Source organism: Perna viridis, chromosome 11, assembly GCF_037379345.1.
Source record: "Perna viridis isolate PV_CMFRI_1.1 ecotype Kerala chromosome 11, ASM3737934v1, whole genome shotgun sequence".
Lineage (NCBI taxonomy): Eukaryota > Metazoa > Mollusca > Bivalvia > Mytilida > Mytilidae > Perna > Perna viridis.
In genome coordinates this window covers 31,292,371-31,317,919 of record NC_142455.1, presented here as the reverse complement: position 1 = coordinate 31,317,919, position 25,549 = coordinate 31,292,371, and the positions used below count along the sequence as shown (strand labels likewise).

The 25,549-nt window shown below is 32.8% G+C and overlaps 3 protein-coding genes across 3 annotated transcripts in view; 2 read left to right on the top strand and 1 right to left on the bottom strand.

Annotated features, from left to right (window-relative positions):
- Positions 1 to 788: 788 nt before the first annotated feature.
- LOC148603723 (uncharacterized) lies at positions 789 to 3,038 on the top strand. The gene has a single exon (XM_088553136.1). It carries the CDS (start codon positions 972 to 974, stop codon positions 2,952 to 2,954), a length of 1,983 nt encoding a protein of 660 aa, XP_088409262.1. The 5' UTR covers positions 789 to 971; the 3' UTR covers positions 2,955 to 3,038.
- A 4,852-nt stretch (positions 3,039 to 7,890) lies between these two features.
- On the top strand, positions 7,891 to 11,912 carry LOC148603722 (uncharacterized). Its single transcript, XM_088553160.1, has 3 exons — positions 7,891 to 8,024; positions 9,552 to 9,746; positions 10,755 to 11,912. The coding sequence occupies exons 1-3, from the start codon at positions 8,013 to 8,015 to the stop codon at positions 10,953 to 10,955; spliced, it is 408 nt and encodes a 135-aa protein (XP_088409286.1). The 5' UTR covers positions 7,891 to 8,012; the 3' UTR covers positions 10,956 to 11,912.
- A 3,859-nt stretch (positions 11,913 to 15,771) lies between these two features.
- LOC148603721 (tyrosine-protein kinase HCK-like) overlaps positions 15,772 to 25,549 on the bottom strand; it is a 94,411-nt gene continuing 84,633 nt past the window's right edge. The window contains exons 3-11 of the mRNA XM_088551853.1: positions 25,309 to 25,405; positions 24,643 to 24,753; positions 23,556 to 23,653; positions 23,066 to 23,233; positions 20,480 to 20,626; positions 19,549 to 19,799; positions 17,502 to 17,649; positions 16,886 to 17,017; positions 15,772 to 16,247 (exon numbers count right to left, since the gene is read on the bottom strand). Coding sequence (XP_088407979.1) covers positions 16,033 to 16,247; positions 16,886 to 17,017; positions 17,502 to 17,649; positions 19,549 to 19,799; positions 20,480 to 20,626; positions 23,066 to 23,233; positions 23,556 to 23,653; positions 24,643 to 24,753; positions 25,309 to 25,405 — 1,367 coding nt within the window. The 3' untranslated portion in view covers positions 15,772 to 16,032. The remainder of the gene's footprint in view (positions 16,248 to 16,885; positions 17,018 to 17,501; positions 17,650 to 19,548; positions 19,800 to 20,479; positions 20,627 to 23,065; positions 23,234 to 23,555; positions 23,654 to 24,642; positions 24,754 to 25,308; positions 25,406 to 25,549) is intronic.

The following is a 25,549-nucleotide window of genomic DNA, read 5'->3' as shown; positions in this document are numbered from 1 at the left end:
AAATATCTGAAAGTCAAACGTTCTAAAGGAGACTTCTTCCTATCATGGATGATAACTAATCACTGTGTGATAGAAACTATTACAGCTTCTACAAGAATTCATATTAACACTCAAAACCGATGCTTGTTTCTCTTACCCCTTGCCCACAATTTCTCGACTGATATTTTTTATGGTCTGACTATAGGTTACAAAATAGAACTTTAAACATTGAAAAACTCGTACAGAATGCTGCAAGCGCGGATCCAAGGACTGGCGTACTGGGCCTACGCCCAGAATTGGTAAGAAAAGAAAATAGATTTCACCACAAGTTTCACCCCATAATATTTTTTGCCTTGCTTTGCACGGCAATTAATTTAATTATCGCCCACCCCCTAAACTCAAATCCTGGATCCGCCCCTGTGGTGTATCGTCAGAAGCTTTCTTCTGAGAAAATTGTGGTCGAAAATCAGTACTTTTTTTAATATTATTATTTTGCACAAAAAGCAATATGTTAAATTTTATCGGTTTCAAATGGTATGTGATACTGTCTTTAAGATATGGAAAGAATTTATAGCATAGGTGTTACAACTGTTTCATTTTATAATTGTTCTAGTCACTTGTGCTTTATTACATATATGCATGTTCTTTACTGCTCTTTTTTATTAATAAAGAATTTCTAAAACATAACGTGCATATTATTTATTTGACGTGGACAAAACACAACAAAATGATATTTTTACAGCTTCATGGTAAAGGGGGCATAACTTAAAGTCAATTGACACATGTGGAAACAGTTTGATTTTGTTTATAGAAAAAATATTTATTGTGACTTATTCGTTTACAATACACCATTAAGTTACCACAAAAACTTTTAGCATTGTGATTAATGGGACGAAAATGTACATTTTTCATTGAGATTTTCTACAATAAAGATATATATATATATATAAATGAAGTCCGTATGTAAACAGGAAGTAGATTAAGGCATTAGCATGGCTGCAATTAAATTTGTAATTGAACCGAACGACAAGACGAAAGTGACATGTCCTTTGTGTACGGAGGTATTCAAAGTCCCAAAAATTCTTCCATGTCTACATACATTCTGTGAACGATGCATCCGGAATTTTTTTACATCAAAAAGTAAGGGCAGTGAAAAAGAGGAGATGAGGTGTCCAAGCTGCAGATCAATTGTTAAATCTTTAAATTTGGATTTGGAAGTATCAGAATGGATAGATACCCTACCACACAGCGATGTCATAGAGTTGATGACGTTACATATTGATGGCAAAAATAAAGGGTGTGAGGTTTGTATACGACTGAATCGAACCTCAATAGCTACAACCTGGTGTACGGTATGTGAAGAAAGCTTATGTAAATCTTGCAACGAAGTTCACAGCGAAATAAAGCCATCGAGAAGCCACCGTATTATACCAATAAGTGAAACCGCAAGGGAACTGAAGGGTTTTCTTGACGCAATTTCAGAGAACTGCTCATGCAGCAACAAAAAAAGGCTTGAACATTTTTGCCTTGATCACCACGAATATTTTTGCTGTGTGTGTTTACATTCTAAACACAAGAAGTGTGATTCTGTTAAAAGCATTGATGATATTTTGAAAACTGATAAGAAATACACTAACCTTTCCGAAAACCTCTCTGGTCTTAAAGATACAGCATTGACTAGTTTACAAGCAGTCAAGGAACAAAAGGCAAGGCTCAATTCAATGATAGAAAATACTGAACACGAAGCGTCAACAATTGTAGAATGTATCAAATGTAAATTGAACGATCTACATAAAACATTTGGAAAAAATCTTAAAATTTTCCACGAAGAAGAAAATACGCAAATTAATGTGAGAATGCGTTTACTTGAGCAGCTCGTCAAATCACTTGAACACTGGATTGAGGCTTCATCGACTATTAAAGATAATTCATTTGGGGTAAGATTTTTTGTGTTAGTAGAAACGGTAAGAGAGCAGATCCACAAAAGTATTAAGGAAATCGTAGAGAACCTTAAAAGACTTGAAGTAATTGATATCAAACTCATAAAAGTCAAACCTTTACTTGATTTAGAAACAACAGAGAATATCCTGTCGTTTGAAACTAAAACAGGAAAAATGTCATTCGATACAAAAACTATTCAGATATTGTGTAAAAGTATTGGTGTTGTGTGCAATCCGTCGTTTGAGGATCTCAATCTTAAACATTATAAGACAATAGAAGGAAGGGAATGGAAATGTGGCGTTTGTCTAGACAATAAATACATGATTGTTGGCAATGCAGCTTCAGGATACCAATTAAACCTTTTGGATATCGAGTCTGGGTCAGTGATACATACTACTAAAGTTGATGGGGATATCAAGAGGGTTTGTTATGATCCTGATACTAATCAAGCATTTGTGTCATGCTACAGTCAGCAACTATATCGACTTAAAGTACAAGCCAATGAATTACAGAAGGCACAACAAGTATCATTCAATGAAGATTATGTTGGTGGCATGTGTCTGCTTGGTGACTACGTTTTTATTGTCGTAGACAATTATATCAAGAGATTCCCAATTACAGCAAAGCATGACGAAAAAGGTTCAATGGTTGAGTGTTTCCCAACAAACACCGAATGTGGTTTAAATGGAATTGATGTCTACGATGGAAAGTTGTTTTACACAACAAGATCAGATCACGACGAAATAAAGTGTGCATCATTAGACGGGGTTTTAGATTTTTGTTACAAATCTGTCTCCATCAAATCCCCAAAAGGTCTTGTTGTTTTACCGTCCGGCCTGGTTATTGTTATGGATACACAAGACAATGGGAAACTACATCTTTTATCAGCGGACGGAAAACGACATAGAACATTGCGAGAGAACTTTGAGAATGTCAAGAATCCAGAAGATATTTGGTTAGATTGTGATAAGGAAACGATTTTTGTATGTGGGCAAAAGGACATAGACATTTACAAAATTGAATCGAAATCATAAATAAAACTGTGCATATTGGATATCAATCACTTTTGAAATAGCATTTTTCGCATGATTCGAAAAATAAAGAAGTATTGGACAACATACTATAATAGCATGAAAAAACTCGTCTTATCAAATTAAAAATTCTTTAACTAATATTTCATTTTGTAGGTGGTATGTGTGAGTATTACTAATAATTTATCTATTGATATACAAGGTTGAACAAAACTAAAAGAATAATCAAGGGAACCAAGGTTATAGCTGTAATCAAAAGAATGTAATCCAGGGAAAAATACAAAATTGAAAAATTAAAAACAATCGTTCTTTCTTTTTTCAATTTGCAATATGGAATTTACCATGGTACTTAGTGAATTATTGTTAATTTCTTTAACAATAACTTTGATGAGGCTTTTAAAGATATATGGCATGATTTTACTTAAAGGTCATATCGAAGGTTATGATAACCAGCAGGTTGTCACATATTTGAAGAAACTAAAGGAAAATGACTTCTAAAGATGTACATCGATTTGGTAACAAATAAACATGCCAATTGTTCAGAACACGTGCGGTGTAAAAAAGAAATATTAGGAGAACACTCCGAAATGAAAAATGCAGAAGAAAATTCCATGCAATTAAAATGACATCCACGCATTGACGTATAACCTAAGGTCTAGTATTTTAAAGCAATGATTTAACTAGCAAGTGTTTTGCAATACGATCAAGTTTTTATATTTTTCATTGGTGTTTCGTTCGTTTAATGAATATAACATTTTAGGGTATGTGTTGTCGCACAAAATGTTTCTGTCATCATATCAAGCTCCACTAACATATATGTTACTATTTTTGTCATGAAATATAGAAGAGTTACTATAAAGTATCGACAAAAATATACCGAGATATAAAATTAGTAAGACGAATCAGACAGCAGTGTTGAAAGGCATGAACAAAACGTTATAAAAGAAAAAAAAAGAGACAGTCCACCCACAAACTTCACAATCACGTGTACATAAAATTACAAAAATGACAGCCTATACAACAAAGTAAGTTCCTCCGCCAATGTCACAGTGTAAAATTCGGGTTGTTGGTGGTGGGATGGTAAATCTATGGTAATTCAAATTACACAGAACTGATCTTAGCTTGGCATGTTTAAGTGTGGCGTAACAAGTAGAAAAATATCAGAAACCCCAATATGTCGTTTTTGAGAATCCACATCTTTTTCAAGACACTTGCAAAGGTAAGGCCAATCGATCACTGCTGTGAGTATAGTAGTAAGGAGTTTTGTAAAAGTTTTAGATGTATACTGGGCACAAGCTACTTTTGTTTGTAAGGAAACTTGGGAAGTTTAAGAAGGGAGAACAGAAGATAAGTAACGTATAGTGTTGATAATGACGGTGATCATTTCCACACTTTTTGTGATTGCATACTTACGAGCATGACCAAATATTGACGATAATATAAGCTTCATGACATAAGTTGTATGGAATGTGGAAACTTTTTTTTCTTCACTTACTCTATGTATCACCTGCAACCCAACCCAGTAAACCTAGGACGGATGTAGAGTAACACTTCTTGTCGACGCTGTATTCGGCTGTAAATTTGCAAACTTTACATTTTCTGCCCTTCTTCAAACAAGACTATGATAATTTACCCAAATGAGATTATTTATTTGTATTAAAAAACGGCATGAATCAATGGAATTGTTTATCCAAGGGTTGTCACTATACCAGAGACTTTTCGATGTTTGATTACTGGCAGTGGGGTTTTTACGTCAGTTACGGACATTAAACTAAATTTGTCAAGAGCAACTAATCGAGTTAATGAGCTTTCTGCAAATGAAATAAAATAACAAGTATAAATGGTTTTAGTCGCTTACATAGGTTATAATATAGTGTCCTCATCTTTTTCAAAGGATGAAGGCCCTTAAGGCCTAATTCTGCGTACTAAAATAATCATAGGGGAATTTACCTTTAATTCGAAAGAAAACGCAATAATAATGTAATTTATATTGTAATTCTATGCATTAAGTTTGTAAAGTAAATATTGAGAAACAAAGGCCCAAAAACCCTCTGAAAGGCCATTCAGGAAAGAAAATATCATTTTCACTCTTTTGTAACTTATTCAATATTGAGATCCAGCGTTAACCAACAAACCGTTGAAACTGAAAGTGTGCATTTATTCATTTACTCTACAGGAAAGGGGATGTTTTGGTTAATGCTGGAGCTCTTTGTCTATTTATGTCTATTTAGTAAAAAAAACTTTTAAATTCACGTTTAAAATATCTTCAAAATGACTAAGTCCAACTTTACCTATACATGTATCACGTGACAAAGCCACTAATTAAAGAGTTTTAATACTAAAGAATGGTAATTTAAAAAAAAAATATAGTCTGAAATAATCTATTCTTCGATCAGATGTCGATTTTGATATAATACTTAGCCACTACTGTAAACATGCATGCTTGTACATTGTACGTGAATGCACTAACTTTGAACCGCATCACTGTCTCTTCACTTGAACCCATTGTTGGTTTTAGTATAGAAATCTCCATAATTTTCTACTTTATGATTTATTTTTGCGTTGACTGTAGTACAAAAATGAGAGGGTTCAAATAAGCTCGTATAAGCATTAGGGATCTTCCATTTGAATTTATAGGGGGAAGGGGCTTTGATGAAATTTAAAATAAAGACAGAATTGAAATTTTTAAGAAATAAAAAGAAAGCTGCTAAAAAAAATAAAACGGAAGTTTTTTTGATATCGTCCTAATAATGTTTTGTTATTTCTATCATTTTTTATATTAAATAAGGATTGCAAAAATTAAAAGGCAAGATAGTAAATTTGTTCCTAGCCCCAACCCCTGACAATCTAGTGACTGCTATCTTACTGTATAGGAATTCTGTAAAATTTTAATATTTTAATCAAATGCACCCATGGCACCTCTTCTGGCTACGGCCATAATTACGACACAAATATGTGTTTATATTTACAGCAGACACTTAAATAGTTCCCCCAATATTCAAACAGGTGTTATGAAATAAAGAAATATAAAATTATGATTGGATTTAGACGAATGGCAAATATTGCGCTAGAAAACCTGGTTTATCTCACCCTTTCCATCGTACAAGGCATTGCAACTATTGCAAATTCGACCATTGCAGTTGCTTTTAACTTTCCACTATACCTTGATATAACTATTTATTTCATGAACTTCCCTTGAAATATTCTTTTGACTATGACCTTGAATTTTCATTTCAGTATAATTTTGTCATTGATAATTCAATAAGGCTTATTGAGACAAATTCAGACAATATTTCTGGGAGTTGATGTTTTAATTGAACCCCCCAAAAAACCCAAAGAAATCCTGAATTTATACGTTTTCTTTTTGCAAATTGAAAATATGTTTAATATGATAGTAGATAAACGTTTTAACATGATATTGATTATTCATATTTATATGTTAAAAAATGATGCTTTTTTCGAAATAGAAAAATCGTTCTTTAAATTCCTGCATTGAATAAAAAATTGGTATCATAGATAACAACCAAGAGTGGTTGCATAACATATTGTGCTTTTAATTTTATGTGTACCAAGTTTCATAATGATGTGTTCAGATTCGAACAAATGAAAACTCACCCTGAAATACAACTTACAAAATCTAAAATGCATTTAACCAGAAATTAAATGTAAAATCAATATAACAATGGAAGGAAACCAGAAAAAAATGTCTCAAAAACGAATCTTAAAAAGATGTTTGGAGTTTGGGCCGCATACAATTGTAAATTGGTGTGGGACAAGAAACCTTAAAAGAAAGACACAACAATACACATATTAAATGAACATATATTCATAAGAGGTGAAAAATCAGAAAATATCATAGTTTCCTTTGAAATGAAAAAGTAATAAGATACGACAGAAAACTACAATACAGGAAAATGACTGAAATTTACAGTACTGAAAGTTTACTGACATTTTCAGTACTGAAAATTAACTAATATAGTACTGAAAAATGACTTAATTTCAAAGTACTGTAAAAAAACAGAAAAGGTAAGTACTGAAATTACCAAAAGAAATGTAATGTGAAAGAAAAATACTGCTTTTATAGCGGCAGTAAGAGTGCATAAAATCTGTAGTTAAATTCCTGATAGTGTACATGTACACAAAAAAGACTTCGTAGAGTGCACCATGGCCTGATAATGAAGTAGAAAAAACATTTCATGTAATTTCGCTAAATGCAATCTTATATTCAAACACGAATATGCATGAAGCGAAGAAAAAACATTTTCGGAGGTAGAACTCATGGAATTTGCAACAAATTAAAAATTTCATATTTAAAAATCCCAATTTTAAGTGGGTTACACCGGTACATCTATCCTTAAGTCCGCCCATATAAAAAAAATTAACAAAGGGTGTCTATTAAATATCTAACTAACTTAGCAGCTCTGGAGTTTATGTAAGAAATTTATTTAAAAATAAGAAAAACCAAAAAGTTTTATTACACACACACAAACACATTCACAGCTAACGCCGGCACCCATCTAGGCTGTTCTAATGACTGCTATATTTAAAAAATCTGAAGGTGTTGTTAGGTTATATTTTACTCATTTAATATGTTATGTACTTGTTAAGAGTTGTTTTCTTATCATTTATCATTATTTATTTTTAATGACAGTATTATTATTATTTATTTCTAAAGAAATTGCATCATAATTTTGTAGGGTATGATTAATTTGATTGTCTGATGTACAAAAATAATATTTATCAAAGACTGTACTACCTTATCTATAAATAGAATCCCCGTTGAAGCTAAAATACCTACCAATGAAAGTTATAATATTACAAATACGCGCCGAATATGAAAAAGAAACATACTTACAAACTATCCAATCATTGCGTTAAAACTATTTATGTTTTGATGATTTTTTAAAAGTAATCTTATCATTGAATGATAAATGGAAATTTCCACTCTTCACATTGTTGATCCCGTCTAAACTGAATTCCCCGCAAGACACTGCAGTGAAAGGGGTGTATTCAAAGTTTATCTAAAGCCATTATTTTTGCAAACCGTTTTGTTGGCGTAAAATGAAATCAAAGGTAAGCCTGCTTTTGAATTTAAAAAAAAGTAGTTGTTCCATAAATCCTTTTCTTTTATCTTTACACTGTCAAAGAAGCAGCCAACTCTAGGTTTAAAGCTACATGTCGGAGCATTATTTGACATCGGTTAAATATGATATGTATTAATTCATTTGGAATTGTTCTATAGTTACATTCTGGTTTTTATCTGATCATTTCATACATTCAAACCAACGCAAGCAACGAAGACTTTGTAATTGTTTAAATTTATATCACAAGTCCCACTATCATGAAAAAATCATACATGAAAACAAATATGTATCTATCTAAAATTCGCTTAAATGTGTAAATGTGTAAATTTGTTACGAGGTCTAATCTTCTTTAAAATGAAAGACATTTGGCTTTTTGGGGTTGTTCCGTTTCGGCAGTTTTTAATTGGATTGGACGCTCAGTAATGCTATTTTAGTATAATATTGTCATTGGAGTAATTTTGAAAATTGAGTTCAGGCCATTAGGCAGGAATTTGTAGAGGGGGATTCCACGCGCCGCCAGGTGCTATTGAGTTTAATAGTCACAAATCGAACAAAACGTCGATTTTAATGGTGCTTATTCGTTTTAAGGCGGAGTCTTAAGAACCCCAAGAACCCCCTTGGCTACGAATATGGAATTAATGCGTTTGCCTAGACATATTTGTATTCGTATGCAAATACATACATACATATCCAAGTAAAATTACACATATGGAGACTTTGTCATAAAAAAGGGCGTAGATCTTTCTGACTTCCATGATTAACTTTACTAAAATTCACACGTGACGTTATTGAATTAGGATTTAGCAGACACTCACAAAATTACATAATGTAGCCCATAGATAAAATTTCCCGGTACTGATAAACTGTGGATATCAGTATTAATGACTGTATGAAGAAATTTTGTAACCAGTTATGAGGGCACCCTACACCGATTAAAATGTTTGCTTTAATCTTAGGATTGTCTCTAGTTTGTACATTGAAGATTTAATTCAGTAAGTTTTTTTTGTCATTTTGACACTATTTCAGATACTGTAAGATCGTTTTTGTTTCCAGTTTTCACGTTCAAGTATACTTGGTACTTTGGATTTTTATTATGTCGTATTGTTGACGCGTCGGTGTTTTTTGCCGAATTAATTTATATTGAAAAGAAGGGAAGGGAACCGTTTTAGCATTAAAAGGCAACATATCTTCACACTTACTATCTTATGTTAAAGAGTAATCAAGGGAACCAAGGTTATAGCGGTAATCAAAAGAATGTAATCCAGGGACCAAGACCATTCATGGAAAACAGACTCACACAACAAAGAACATAGAATAACTAAAGTTATATATACAAAGTAACAAAAGGAAATGAGCAACTCGGACTCCACTAAAAGCAGGGAGCATGGACCAGGTGCACCGGTAGGGTAAGCGTCCTCTACTTTTCTGGAAATAATTCAAATATGAATATGTATTCTCTGCTTCATACTTCAACATCGAAGAAGAAAAAAAATATTAATTCTGGTTTTTTTTTCAGAATAAAAAAATACGCGGTGTGGAACTTAAGATACATCGTTTAGTATGTGAAAAGTTACTTGACAAGAGATACAAAGCGTATAAGATTAAAAGAGAAAAGGTAGTGCCCGAAAAGGGTGGTATTTATTCTATTGTACAGGGAAGTAAAGTCATATACATCGGTCAGTCGCAGAACAATATTCGAAGAAGATTATTAGTAAGTACACAAATACGCATTTCTCAAATGTCTGCCGTTTCGGTCAATTAAATGTACATGTAGTGGGTTGAATATATAAATTGCTTATCTTTAATCATGATCAGAGTTATTTGGAGAGAGTAATCAAGAGAACCAAGATTCTAGCGGTAATCAAAAGGACGTAATCAAGGGACGATGACTGTACAGGGAAGACATACACCACAAAGAACATAAAGTAACTAAAATAACATATACAAAGTAACAAAAGTAAATGGGCAACTCAAACTCCACTAAAAAAACTGGGAACATGAACCAGGTGCACCGGTAGGGTATGTGTCCTCTGCTTTTCTAGAAACATCCGCCGAGTTGCCAATGAAAAGTCTAGTCCGGGGTAGATGAATGAATAACGGAAAGTTGAACAAATCAGTTTTCATGGTGCGAATTGGATACACCGTAACAATCCACGAGTTTATGATGATGACCATAAAACTTCTGTAGTGATGACTTCAATCTTGTAAAACATATCTCTGTTCAAGAAGTCTAATTGTATGAGGTCTAGCGCGATATAAAAAGTCTGCGTAGTTACGGCAAGCATAACGTAAGCTCTGGCATAACGTATGAGTTGTATTATGAAAACTCCATACGCAGGTGCTGAAGGGATGTTGCCACAGATTAAAGGAAAGTTGACAATTATGAATGAAAAGTCACCACGTTTGTCGTAAAGTTAGGCCAATAGTTTTCATTTACCATCGATCTCTAAGTGTATGTCAAGATATGAGGCTGACTTCACAGTGTCAGTAGTATCCTTTATCTCAAGTTCTTTGGGGCAGATGCAATGTATCAAATAGAAAAAAAAACTAAGATTGTTTAAAGATAATACGTCATCTATATAGTGGAAACTGAGGTTAAAGTCTCTAGCTAAACGATGTTCTTTCTTTTTGGTCAGATCAGCTATAAAGTCAGCCTCATAAGGTTATGAGGTTTGTGATATTTTTTGTTAGATGGTTTATCAGCATTGTTATATTTTAGGCTCACCTCGGAGGGTATGACAAACAGAAGGTTGGCAAGTATTTGAAGAAGCTAAAGACAAAGGACTTCAAAAAGATATATATCGCTTGGGTAGTGATTAAAAATGCTAAGTGTTTAGAGCACAACTATGTGCAGTGTATAACAGACATACAAAAAGGACCCCCGAAAATGAATAAAACTAAAGGAAATTCATGCGATTAAAACAATATACGAGCTGTGCGTAGAAGTTAAAGTCTGGCGATTTCTCAGTCGGTAAATTTTGATAATTTTTTTTTGGATTACATTGGCAAATATTGTATATTTTTATATCTTTCGTAGTCAATTTTCGTTGTTCACATAAAAGCAATATTTTAAGGTTATGGATGTATCACGACGTAATGCTATCTTATTGATATTTTTGATTGCAAGCTACATATACGTAATTTTTGTCCAATTTTGGCAAAAGTGTGAAAAAAAAAAACAAAAAAAAAAAACGTGCGGCCATTCGAAGAAGTTAGAATCTAAAATCATGGCCTAAATGTAAAAATAAGAAACAGAAACGGACCATCTGCACGGACAATTGGAATTATAAATTACATGAACAGCAACATTTAGAACATCAGAAAAGGTACAGAACTTGAAATATGCTCCCCCTCTCTCTCTCTCTCTCTCTCTCTCTCTCTCTCTCTCTCTCTCTCTCTCTCTCTCACACACACACACACACACACACAAAAGCATTAAAAACGGCAGTCACATTAGGTGTGCATGTCCTGCCACGCCAGTGTAATTCCGGTAAGCGCCAAGTTTACTGGGTTGTCAGAGCGGTCAGACGTAAAAGTTAACAGGAGATGTTAAATTCAATGTCGAATTCACATGCACAACAACAACGGATAAACTTTAGACTGTATAAACCACAGACTGGTGATGCATTGCCACTAGTTGAACGTCAAAATCTTACATTTATCATGTTTTTGTTTCGGTGGCCATGTGTTTGAAATGCCTGTCTCAAGTCAGGACGATTTCGATTGTTTCTTGCGAAATTTTGGTATCCACTTAATGGAAATAAAAACTACTATTTCATTATTAAAAGTAACAAGTTAATTTTGATGATGATGGTGGTCATATAAAAACATTTGTAACTGCATAACACTGGAAATAAATTTCAACTGGAGATAGTAATGAAGTCATAATGTAACCTGAATGGCATATCTATTTCATGTAAATCTCAACCACAAATTTAAAGTAGCATAAAGTTGCAGATTAAGAGTCACACTTCTTACTGACGCTGTATTCAGCTTAGAAATGTTACAATTTGACCATTTCCCTCCGTTCTCTTTTCTGCTTGGTAAATTCTTCAACTGAAAAAAAATATATATTTGTACAAAAACACAAGAGACTGACCTCATCTCAAATAAACAAATAAGGTCATATATTTCGTGTTACAATATGTTGACATTTGAGCCGATAGAAGAGGTTAGAAGTCAAAACAGTTCAATAACTCTACACTATTTAATCGACATTCCAATGCCAAGTTTACTAGACAGTAGGGCAACATGCTATAGACAGCGATGTAAGAGAGTAATCAAAGGAACCAAAGTTATAATTGTAATCATAAGAATGTAATCAAGAGACAAAGACCAGACATGGAAAACGGACATACACAATAAAGAACATAAAGTAACTAAAATCATACATACAAAGTAACTCGGTTACAATTGTTTTTGTCATGCTACAACTATATCGACTGAAACTACAAGCCGATGAATTAGTGGTGGCATTCTATATTAATTATGTTGGTGTCATGTGACTGAGTGCAGACCACATTTTATTGTCGTAGACGATTTAATCAAGATATTCTCAAGGACAGCTACAGAATGACGAAAAGGACAATATGGTTGAGTGTTTCCAAACAAACACTGAATGTGGTATAAATGGAATTGATGTCTACGATGCTATTTTTAAATTAGTGGAAGGAAAACGACATAGAACATTGCAAGAACTTTGAAAGTGTCAAAAATCCAAAGAATATGTGGTTAGGAAACGGGTTAATCATGTGGTGAAAATGACATAGACATTTGAAGAATTAAATCGAAATCATAAATACAACTGTGCATATAGGATACCAATGACTTCTGGAATAACATTTTTCTTTTCTTTTCTCATGATTCAAATAAAGTATTATACAAAATTATTGCACAACTGACTACAATAGCATGGAAAAAACTCGACTTATCAAAGTAAAGATTCTTTAACTACATATTTCATTTTGTAGATAGTGTTTATCTATCGACGTACACGGTTGAACAGAACCTAAAAAATGAAATAAAATAAAATAAAAAAATCGTTCTTTCTTCTCAATTTGCAATTTGGAATTTACTATGCTACTTCGTGAAAACTTCTAAAACATAACTTTGTTTAACAATAACTTTTGTAGAGGTTTTTGAAGATATATTGCATTGTTTTATTGTTGCCTTACATCGGAGGTTATGATATCCAGAGGGTTGTCAAATATTTGAAGACGCTAGACGAACAAAGGACTTCTAAAAATATACACCGTTTTAATAATGACTTAACATGCCAACTTTTCTGAACACGTGCGGTCTATAAAAGAACTAAGAAGAGAACACCCCGAAATGAATAACACAAAATGAAATTCTGGTTATATGACGTATAACATAAAGTCAGACATCTTTGCAACGATTAAACTGGCAACTATTTTGCAATACAATCAGGTTGTTTTCTATGTCTTTCATTGGCGACTTTTAATTCATGAAAGTAAGATTTTTGGGTCTGTGTTGCCACACATATTAATTCTGTCCTATCAATTATATCAAGCTCCTGCATCACATATATTATAATTTTTTGAGACAGCACAGATACAACGGAAGGAAGTTGCTCCACCAATATCATCCGTCACAGCGTAAAATTCGGGGTGGTGGTGGTGGAATGGTAAATCTTTGGTAAATTAAATCACGCAGAACTGATCTTAGCTTGTTATTCTGAAGTGTGAAAAAGTAGAAAAATCAAAAAGATTTGATGTTATTATAAAAGAAGGCTACGAAAAGACAAGATTAGAGACACTCGTGTAAGTCGTTTTTGAGAATACACAATTTGTAAACTATTGAGTTCACCCATCGCTGCTATGAGTATAGTAGTAAGGAGTTGTGTAAACATTTAAGATGTAGACTGGTCACAAGATACTTCTGTTTGTAAAGAAACTTGTGAAGCTTTGAAAGAGAGAACACAAGTATCGTATAATGTTGATATTGATGATGATCAGTTACACACATTTTGATTAAACATGAGCATACATTGACAATAATAGTAAAGTCAAACAAAAGTCTTTATGGTATAAGTTGTATGGAATAGGGTATCGTCTATTTCACTTTCCATAAGCCTTACCAGCATCCCAACCCAGTAACCTAGGATATTCAGGAAATTAGAGAGACACTTCTTCTCGACACTGTATTCAGCCGTAATTAACAAAGATTACATTGTCTGCCCACCTCAAAATTATGAACTTTCCTCAACTGAGATTATTCATTTGCATTACAAAATACCAACGACAAAACTCAATGGAACTGTTTGAGTCAGATATTGAGAAATTAATCATCCAAGGGTTTCCGTTATGCCAGCGACTTTTCGATGTCTGATTATTAACAGTGAGTTTTTACGTCAGGTACGGACATTGATCTAAATATACAAAGAGAAACTAATCGTGTTAATGAGCTCTTTGCAATTGGAATAAACAAACAAGCTTATTGGAATGAGTCGCTGAAGCTGGTTACAAGATAGTGTCCTCATCCTTTGTTTAGATTAGGCTGGATCACTCATTATTCGAGTAAAATCTCTTGAGCAATTAATTGATCACGTAATTTAAAAGAGTAATCAAGGGAACCAAGGTTATAGCGGTAATCAAAAGAATGTAATCCAGGGACAAAGACAAGACATGGAAAACAGACATACACAACAAAGAACATAAAGTAACTAAAATCATACATACAAAGTAACAAAAGTAAATGAGCAACTCGGACTCCACTAAAAACTGGGAGCATGGACCAGGTGCACCGGTAGGGTAAGCGTCCTCTGCTTTTCTAGAAACACCCGCCGAGTTGCTCATATAAAGTCAAGCAAGTCCGGGGTAGACAAACAAGGAAAGGAAAACTATGACCCGTTGAATAAATCAGTTTTCATGGTGCAGATGGATACACCATAACGATCCACGAGTTCATGATGACGACCACAGAACTTCTGCAGTGATGACATCAATCTTGTAGCAACATAACCCTGTTCCAGAAGCCTATTTGTTAGAGTTCTAGTGCGATACAAAAAGTCTTCGTAGTTTCGGCAAGCTCTGGCATAACGTATGAGTTGTGATATGAACACTCCATACGCAGGTGCTGAAGGGATGTTGCCACAGATTAAAGGAAAGTTGACAATGCTGAATGAAAAGTCATCACGTTTGTCGTAAAGTTTGGTTAATAGTTTTCCTTTACCATCGATTTCTAAGTGTAGGTCAAGATATGAGGCTGACTTCACAGTGTCTGTAGTATCCTTTATCTCAAGTTCTTTTGGGTAGATGCGATGTATTAAATCCCCAAAATTAGGATTGTTTAAAGATAATACGTCATCCATATAGCGGGAACTGAGTTTGAGGGATCTAGCCAAACGATATTCTTTCTTTCTGATCAGATCAGCTATAAAGTCAGTCTCATAATAGTGAGGGAATAGGTCAGCAAGTAAAGGAGCACAATTTTTTCCCATTGGAATGCCGACCGTTTGTTGAAAAACAGGTCCACCACACTGGACAAATATGTTATCGATTAAAAATTCCTGCATTTTGTAAACATTTTCCTCTGTAAAGAATTTTGAAAATCTTAAATATTTGAAGGGAGACCAACTATGAACAAACCATGCATTGTTTAAGCTGGTTTATGAAATGTTAAACTGATTGGATCCGGATCATGTATTATGTTTCTGAAAAAAAAATCTACTGAATATGTTGTCTTTCTTCTTTTGTAACAAAAAGCAAACATAATTGTTCATAAACAGCAGTTAGTTGATTTTATTTCCTTTCCAAATATACATAATACTAATAAGAATAATCAAGACAACCTCCTCTATACCATGTAATTTTCTTAATATTTGTGGGACTCTACCCTACGCCTGCATAAAAAAGATTCATTTTCATCTTTAAGTGAGCACTAAAAACACATTATCATCGAGATTATTTTTTCATGTAAGTCATCATCCTGAAAAGGATTTATGTTCTATAAAACAATCTTTATTTATTGATTAGTTAAGTATTAGATTTGTCGATTTCAGCATAGTGGTCTTCAATTGATACATTATAGTCATCTAAAAATGAGTTTAAGTATCCAAATGTTGGACGTTTTTCTGGATCAAAATTCCAACAGCTGAATGCTATGTCGTAAAAGTGTTTTGGACAGCGTTTTGGTTTTGGGTGTCTATAACCTTCCGTTAATTTGATCTTTACTAGTTCGTCATCTAAACCTGTATCATAAATAAAAAAAATTACTAAATAAAAAAATCGAATAATGTGTAGGAAACCAATGTATTTTATTCATTGATAATTTCAAGAAGCACTGATCTGATACTTTACGGGTAAGTCATGAACGGGGTTATCACAACTAAAGATTCTTCATATCTTCGTTCAAAGTTACTAATCCATATAATGAAGTCTGAATAAAATGTAATAAAATAAAATTAATATCCCAAAAAACTAAAATTTGTTTTAAATAATATATGGACTCTAGGAGACCACTTATTGTACCTTTCTCTTTAAACTTGTATTGTTTCCTGTGTCTTCAGATGTATGTGTAACTTGTACAAATAGACACTTGAAATATACATTTCAGTTCATATCATGCAAATGATTAGCATCGTCTAAATGCTTTCAAATGCTTGAAGTAAATTGAATCTTTAATTTTCCACAGAGTTTTGGCTATGTGTCTTTCTCTTACACAATGAAAGATATTATGTTCGCAGTCATGGTGTAGTCAACAATGACATGATTCTATGAATTTTTTTTATTACCAAATAAAAACCATTCTAAAGAATAGATTAAAGCAAACATTTTTGGTTCGATAAGATTAAAAAGAAACCAAAATGTTTACATAACAATATTGTACCTTCGTAAAGAAGTCCATCACCAAGTGTTAATTCAATTAAAAATATTCCATATGCCCAAACGTCCGACTTAATACTGACTGCTGCATTTTCCCAAATTTCAGGAGATGCCGTTTTTGCATCATAATCTAGTTCTGAAATACAATTACATTAAAACAAAACTAAAAAGCAAATTAAACAAACCAACAAGGAAACGAAGATATAAGGAAAACAACAAAGTGAGGAAAAAACCCACCCCAATTATCCAAAGAAATAAGCTTCCAGCGATAAATTCAATCTTAAGATGTTTACTTATAAATCATATTTGTGCACTTTCTACAATAATACTGTCAATGAGATCAGTTAACAACATAAAGTCATACTGATAGTCACTAAATCGATCCAATAAATAACGAAAATATTTCAATCCTGTATATTTCATATCATAGGTATTGTTGTGAAACCTGTCTTGTCATTCTGTATTTATCACAACAGTAGCTCGATATTAAAATATGAGGAAGAAAAACTAAAACACTTTGAATCTGCCTTAATTTGTAAATAGTAACTATAGTGTAATGTCTAGAAGTATTTTTGTCATTACTAAACACAAGTCAAACTGCCGAAATTATGAATTTCTACCTTTTTTAGCAAGAACCATTCCTTCTTCAAGGGCAAATGAGAAGTCTCCAAGTTTAGCAATGCCATTTTTAAATAACCAGATATGACATGACTTCAAATTATTATGAATGACATGCTTCCGTTCGAGATACGTTAGAGCATTTGAAACCTAAAGTAAAAGAAACAACGTATTTAATTAGCGCTGCCGTAATCGTAAACAGTTTGGATTTGTTTAGACAAGTACGACTTTTCAGCTGTTCAGGCATTATTGCGGTTTTTATTGTCTTTTGTGCAATTATCGCTTATGAGTTCATTTATCTTTTATCTATAGTATCTATATTATTTGTTTTTGAATCAAATGTAAAAACGAAAGTATACTTTTTCTTGCTAACCATATTTTCTCTGTCATGTTTAAAAAGTACGTGCTTATATCATATTGAGCCTTGTTAAAAAGTCCATGTGGAGTTTTAAGTTCGTGTGGACTGAAGCATACAACTTTTAAGGTAAAAAATGGAACACTGTTCTGTTGCCCCATTTTACATTTACTTTCAGTTCTGTCAAACCAGTTTGGAAGACTATGTTAGAGTCATAAAAACTTCATTGTTGACAATGTCAAATTATTTCACCAAAGGGGATCTTTCATGTGCCTATTTATGGAATATCTGATTGATTCTAGAAAGTTAACTTTATAAATTTCTCCGTCAGATTTACGTTTGTAGTAATATGAATAGATATATTTCAGGACGTCATTTATCTGATTTAGTGTGAACGCCTAGAATTGCGTATTTTCATCCTTTTCTCTCAGAATTTTTTTAATCAATTTACTGCCTATTTGTAAGCTTTGTCAGTATTATAAATATTTTACGTTTCTCAAATATTTCTAAATCACTGTGAGAAGCAATGTATTCGCAATCTTGTAAATGGACGCCGTTTGCGTTCTATATAGCGCATGAACTCCCCGGGGAAATGGTTAGGGACACCTGAGTACATGGCATTGTAACACCCGGGTTTATGGAATTAGTAAAGATGCGTGCCTAGCCAATCAATGTCTAAGAAATTGACCTATATGGAGATATTTTTCCTTTCCTAAAACTTCAATAAATTTTATTTTGCTGTTAAAAAGTCTACGCTTAACAACGAATAAACTCACTCTATGCCTTTTTTTTAAAGAAGACTGAGTGTATGCTATTACTTTTAGTTCTTACTGCACATGTGCAGCAATAAAAATGATCAAACAAATAGCTTTTGATGTGAAAAAGAAGAGCGAGCTATTCTAAGATTTAAAAGAATCCTTAAGATCTGTCCGAAAAGTTCTTCACTTGTGATAATACTCTATCCGATCTTCTACAACGGAATTTAGGTGAATGAAATAGAAAAAATCAATTTCAAGTAAACTGCTTATTACGCTCCCGAATGGAGCGTAAATGGCTGTATTACCAACAGTATCCTGCACACTTATGGGCAGAAAAGCATCAATATCCGGTTTGTGCATGTTAATTCGGGAGCTTAAAAACAGTATAATGGCAGCTTCATTTTCGTATACTTGGTACAAGCGATTGAGGACCACACCAGTCTAGGAAACATAAGCTAACTTCGATGATTAAATACAAATAGAATCTGAACTTTTTCTAAGACAGGGATGGTCAAAATATGGCACCCGAATGTTAACAAAATTTACCTAATCAATGCCGGGCATTTCGGCCCAAACATATTTCAGACCATGGCAATAGGAGATTGCATAAGGACAACAAAAACCGTATGTCATTACACATTTTACAAATTACAAAAATGATGACAGGAATTTGGGTTTTTGAATTCATATGTTTTTTTCGAAAGCGTTTAAGGTTTCACCTTCCTCATTTTAAACAATTAAAAGTTAAAATGGTGGACCTAATTTTGGCTTTGCTTATTTTGATAACTAGAAATTCTGAAATAAGTCTAACTATGAATGTGGCAATATGTGATCAGTTATCACTGCCATGAAATTAAAATCATGTAAATGATATAAGCAATATCATATTTTAATAAAAGACATGCAAAATACCTTACAGAGCAGTTTAATTCATACCTGAACTGCAAACTTCAGAAGTTCTTGGAAAGGTCTTACACTTTTCACCAAGTAGTCGTTTAAAGTGCCTAGTGGGGCAAGTTCCGTAATAATATAATATGGACTATGATCAGAGCAAACGCCATACAGTTTTATTATATTTTCATGGTAACATCGTGCTAAAAATTTTCTTTCAGTCTCGAAATGTGCCGAAGATTTCACGTCTGTCGCAAAAACTTGTATTCTAACTGGAATTGATTTATTCCAATTTCCTGCATATAATCAAATTAAAGGTCAAATTAATACATTTCTTCCGTTCAACATACCGTGAGTTCATATGGCAGGTGGTTCAGTGTTTTGTTTGCTGTCGTTTGTACTTTATTATGTTGCTTATTATGTTGTACATAAATATTAAAAAAAAAAAATACGAAATGTTCCACGTCTGCAATATTTTTTATATCATATATATATATGTATATATATATATGCTTTACTTGATGGGTTGTACCTGTATTTCGTCTTACTCGATAATAAGTTGTAATTTCAAAACCGATATAGTATTAACATTCTAGTTTAATTACGAGGAAGTATCACTCGGTTGAATTGATTAAAACTATATTTTTATACAGCCGATTGGTTTATAGCGTTAGACGACACGTATTCAAAATTAATTCTGCATGACAAGTTTTGCCTATGAATGAGCTACTCAGTGGCCGATTCTAGAAAAGGTCAAGTTTGTGGGTGTACGTACTCCTTTTGTGTATGTATTATTCCTGGTGTTTAGACTGTTTTCTTGGTAGTTTTTTGTCCCCAGATATGAATATAGTTGATCCTCGTTTACATCATGGTTTCTTTCCTATACCGTATAACACGTGCTATCTAAAAAAGATATCTATCTTCGATTTTCCCCATCAAGGGACAGCCAATTAAAAGCATTTACGCATTTACATACCTTCGTAGTTTGTATAGTGTGATGCAAACATTCCCACTCCAGGCAGTTCTGCTTTTAGTACCAAACTCTTTCTTTTAATTTTCCAATCATCGATAATACGCAAACAGGGCTTTGTTAGCTTTTCATCTAAATCCTCAGAACAGTTATCTAGATATAAAGTTATTTGATAAAATACTTCGCTGGATGCAGCTTGATACGATCGAAGATTTCTTAACCCTGAACAGTTGGGGTAAGTATGGACGGACCTTTCAAGCACCTTTCAAGCTTTGATACAACTCCGAATTTTGATCTCGTTTACACATGACAAGAATTTGACTAAAATCAAAGTGGCCCCCTTTTCTTTAATGGTTCCCGTAATAACCCTTAAAAATCAATCCCACCCTTCTTTTGGAGGTACGACACTTCGGATTCAATTTTACAGTAATACAATCACTTATATTCAAGTAGTTGCCCGGATATCATGTAAATGCTTTTGCTGACTCTTTATTGGCCTTCAAAACCGATGCGGTTCAAGTCACAACCCACAAAATCAATCACTTTCTTCTTTGGTATGACACCTTGTGGCATAATTTCATACAGATCCATACACTTACACTCGAGTTTTGTCTGGAAAATAGTTTGTCTACAGACGACAACTACACGAACAACGATAGCATGATATAATTATACGACCGTAATTTTCGTAAAAAACCGCTAAAGAAAACAAAACACATACAAAAATGTTTTAAAAAGTCAAAATCAAAACAAAAGAAGAACACGATAAAAGCAAATAACACATCCAAAGGTACATTGTGTCTGTTCTGTCAACATTTCTTTATTCACGGTGCTGCATTTAGTTTTGCTTTTTGTGCTACCAAATCTTGGGTTTGTTCGAAAAACTATATAGAAAGTAGAAACTGGATCTCTTGTGTTGTTATTCTATAATGAAATATTAACAATTTTAGTAAAGATTTTTACTATTTTTTAAAGAAAATTCTTTTATAAAAACAGCCCTGAAAACATGTATATATATATCATACAAATATTCTATTTTAGTTTAAAAACTAAGCTTATTTTTTTACATAGATTTGGGTATATAATACATCACAGTTTTATTTCAACTAATAACAGATACACAGTCTCCCTAAGAAAATACCACAGGAAACAAGAATTTGAGCAGTCACACGGTTTAAGTGGTATCATGAATGGTTTGCTGTATTACATACTGTACGGACATAAACGCATTTGGCAGTAAGTTAAACACCACTAACATACCAGCTTTAACAAATATTTTATCATTATTTTTATTGTTGTGAATATTTTTATTATTATCATTTTTTTAATAATGATTTTTTATTATTATTTTCATTTCATCGATCGTGTATCATTTCATAAACTCATGCATTTTTAAAGTAGTCATTCTTTTTTTGTTTTTTTTTTTTATAAATTGCTAACATAAAAAATATTTCCACTTCATTGGTCATGCCCTATAAAAAGACGATACAAGATGCAATTTCATCAAGATCTGTATGTATAATTTGTTTTTGATTTGTTTATAAAAATCATCTTATGACTGCTTACTTTTCACTACAAATAAGTAAGTGTATGAATTGACTGTAGGTCAAACATCTCATCGCATTAAAGACATATATTTATTAAGACATATATTTAACTTTTTATGAGCAACTCGGCGGGTGTTTCTAGAAAAGCAGAGGACGCTTACCCTACTGGTGCACCTGGTCCATGCTCTCAGTTTTTAGTGGAATCCGAGTTGCTCATTTGCTTTTGTTACTTTGTATTTATGATTTTGGTTGCTTTGTGTTTTTTGTTGTGTATGTCTGTTTTCCATGTCTTGTCTTTGTCCCTGGATTACATTTGGTTGATTTCCGCTATAACCTTGGTTCCTTGAGTACTCTTCCATGTCTGGTCTTTGTGATTGGATTACATTCTTTTGATTACCGCTATAACATTGGATCCCTTGATTACTCTTTGATTACCGCTATAACACTGGTTCCCTTGATTACTCTTTGATTACCGCTATAACATCGGTTCCCTTGATTACTCTTTGATTACCGCTATAACATCGGTTCCCTTGATTACTCTTTGATTACCGCTATAACATCGGTTCCCTTGATTACTCTTTGATTACCGCTATAACATTGGATCCCTTGATTACTCTTTGATTACCGCTATAACATCGGTTCCCTTGATTACTCGTTAACATATATTATATTTAAACTATTTCCCTTCTTTTATAGCTTTGACATAAAGTGTTTGCAGTATAATGGGAACTATGTCGATTTACAGTATAATGGGAACTATGTCGATTTGCAGTATAATGGGAACTATGCCGATTTACAGTATAATGGGAACTATGTCGATTTGCAGTATAATGGGAACTATGTCGATTTGCAGTATAATGGGAACTATGTCGATTTAACTGTAGTTGTATAATGGGAACTATGTCGATTTAACTGTAGTTCACATTCATGTAATTTAATGTATTTTTGATGGAGTTCGGAGGATTCATTAAGATAGACTCAAGGATGGAGAATATTTTTATGTAACAAATAATGTCTGAGATACAAATATAAAATAACTTATTACCTTTAAATTCTTCAATCATTTTCTCTAAAGAACTTGCCAATATCTTTTTTCCTGAATCTGTGGTCGAAGAAAAACATGTGTTTTTCCCAGTCCCTGTTTTTTCTATCGGATAATGATTGGCATGGACAAAATCACTATCATCTGTCTTTACTCTCAACACGTAGCTATCTACGAACAAATTAAGAATAATAAAAATAAGTTCAACAATTACAAATATGGTATTTTAACCAATAGAACTGAAGGTCCCTTTGGTAATCTGTATTTGAAACAAAGAAGAAAAGAAACCACTTAGAACAATGAATAACACATCTATATCAAATTCTTTCAACCGACGAAGAAGAGAATGAAGTGACATTTTATTAAAAATAAAAAAAAAATAATAAAATGTTAAAATGTTTCTAATATAGTCTTTTCTATGTTAACTTTCCTTTCCACAAAATCTTTATTAGTTCAATTTTTAGCATTTGTCTCTGTGTTTTATCCGTTATACCATCGTTATTTTTTGACACCAAGAACGATCCATCAGCGTTGACTTCTAACTGGAATATCGTCATTTGTTCTTCATTGCTCATCTCACCAACATACCATCTATTCATACATATACATTTCATTGAAAAAAATGTGAATATTTAAAATAAAGAAATGCCCAAGAAAAAAAAAACAAGTCCTACCAAGGTAATTAACGCAATATATTCAAATAGATTTAAAAACTTATCGATGAGACTTCCACATAAATTTCTCAAACCAAACTTTCAGATTCCCCTTTACTTGTTTACAAATTTAAAAGTTTGTGGTTTGGTATAGCATACACGAGAAAGTACAAGAGTAATCAAGGGAACCAAGATTATAGCGGTAATTAAAGAGTAATCAAGGGAACCAATGTTATAGCGGTAATCGAAGAGTGATCAAGGGAACCAAGGTTATAGAGGTAATCAAAAGAATGTAATGCAGGAACTAAGACCAGACATGGAAAAACAGACATACACAACAAAGAACATAAAGTAACTAAAATCATACATTCAAGGTAACAAAAGCAAATGAGCAACTCGGACTAGTTAGTGTACCGTAATTTCAACCTATCTGGGCACTATTCGAAGGGGTGCCTTTTTTCTGTTGAAACAATTTTCACCAAAGATTTGGAAATATTTTGTTTATAAAAAGATATTATTGATATTAATGATTACATTATATTTCCTATGATTCGTAAATATCATATATATCTAAGTCTATATATAGAAATATATACTTGTGATATCCTTCTTTCTAAAGAAGGACCATTGCCAAATTAGATTTCCTCCCGTCCAGGAGAGATGCTTGTTAGTATTTAAGTGAAAAATCGAATGTTTCTAATGTTTGTTTTTTTTCCTGCAGCATTTAGAAAGACACGTAGATCTAAGATTCTTGGTAAGATTTTTTTAAATCATCATTTGAATAATGCCTCTTTACTTAATCTTATTTTTAACGAAATAATAAAAATAAGGTAGAGCAGATTTGATGTGTCATTATTAAGGGTAAGTTTATATCGTTGATTGAGACATTTACATATTTTGGTTATATTTATGATAAAACATACTTACCTATGTTGATATAGGTCATCAACTCTGGTCAAATAGTTAGATGGCACATATCCTTCATGGGATATGTCCCGTTGAAAATCAAGTCTTGTACATAACCACAATTCCTCATCACTTGGAAGACAGAATTACAAAAAAATTGTAACCGATAGGGTTTTGAAAATTCAATTATATAACATTCTATACAGAGATATCTCTACAGATCAATATATCAATGACGATGCCTAAGACGATCAATGTCTTACACAAATTGTATTCAATGCATAACATTAATGGCTAATATTATACTTGTAGTAAGGCTGTAAACCTGTACAATGTGATACTAAAATAAAACCAAATTGACTGACTCTTTTTTGCAAAACCAAAAATGGATAGGAAAATTATTGTCAATATTCAAGAACAAAACAATTGAAAATGAGAACTGACACGTTTTCCTGTTCAAGTTTGTTCACCAAATACAAATCGTGTTGTTATATTTCCTTTCTTATCTCTGTCTCAGTCCAAAATGTAGCACTTGTCATATTGTATTTGTGTTTTCAAGTGTCAGTTAATCCCTTCAACAAAAGATTTATTCGAACTTAGGTCGGTATCATCAGTCTCGTCCGATTACGCTTCTGTTAAGATATTTGACAACGCCGAATTACGCTCTACGGGCACATATGAGCCTACCTCAAATGATCTTGTATTTTCACCAGCACATCTCCTTTTTTGAATGATAATTTATCATCATCAGATGTATTATAGTCGTACGATGCCGCCCATACCGCTACAAACAGTCAAATTTATCATGATTATAATTTAGAATAACATTCATCACTCGTAATTCCCCTGCATAATTTATATTTAGATATATACAATGAAATAATATATCTATATATACGAAGTTAAATGTTTTTTGGTATAGTGATCA

What these genes read in the sequence shown, in the direction of transcription:
- LOC148603723 (XM_088553136.1), top strand. Translation starts at nt 972, where the DNA reads ATGGCTGCAATTAAATTTGTAATTGAACCGAACGACAAGACGAAAGTG.
- LOC148603722 (XM_088553160.1), top strand. An exon ending in ATATTCGAAGAAGATTATTA is followed by an intron (nt 9,747 to 10,754) that starts GTAAGTACACAA and finishes GTTATATTTTAG; the next exon opens with GCTCACCTCGGAGGGTATGA.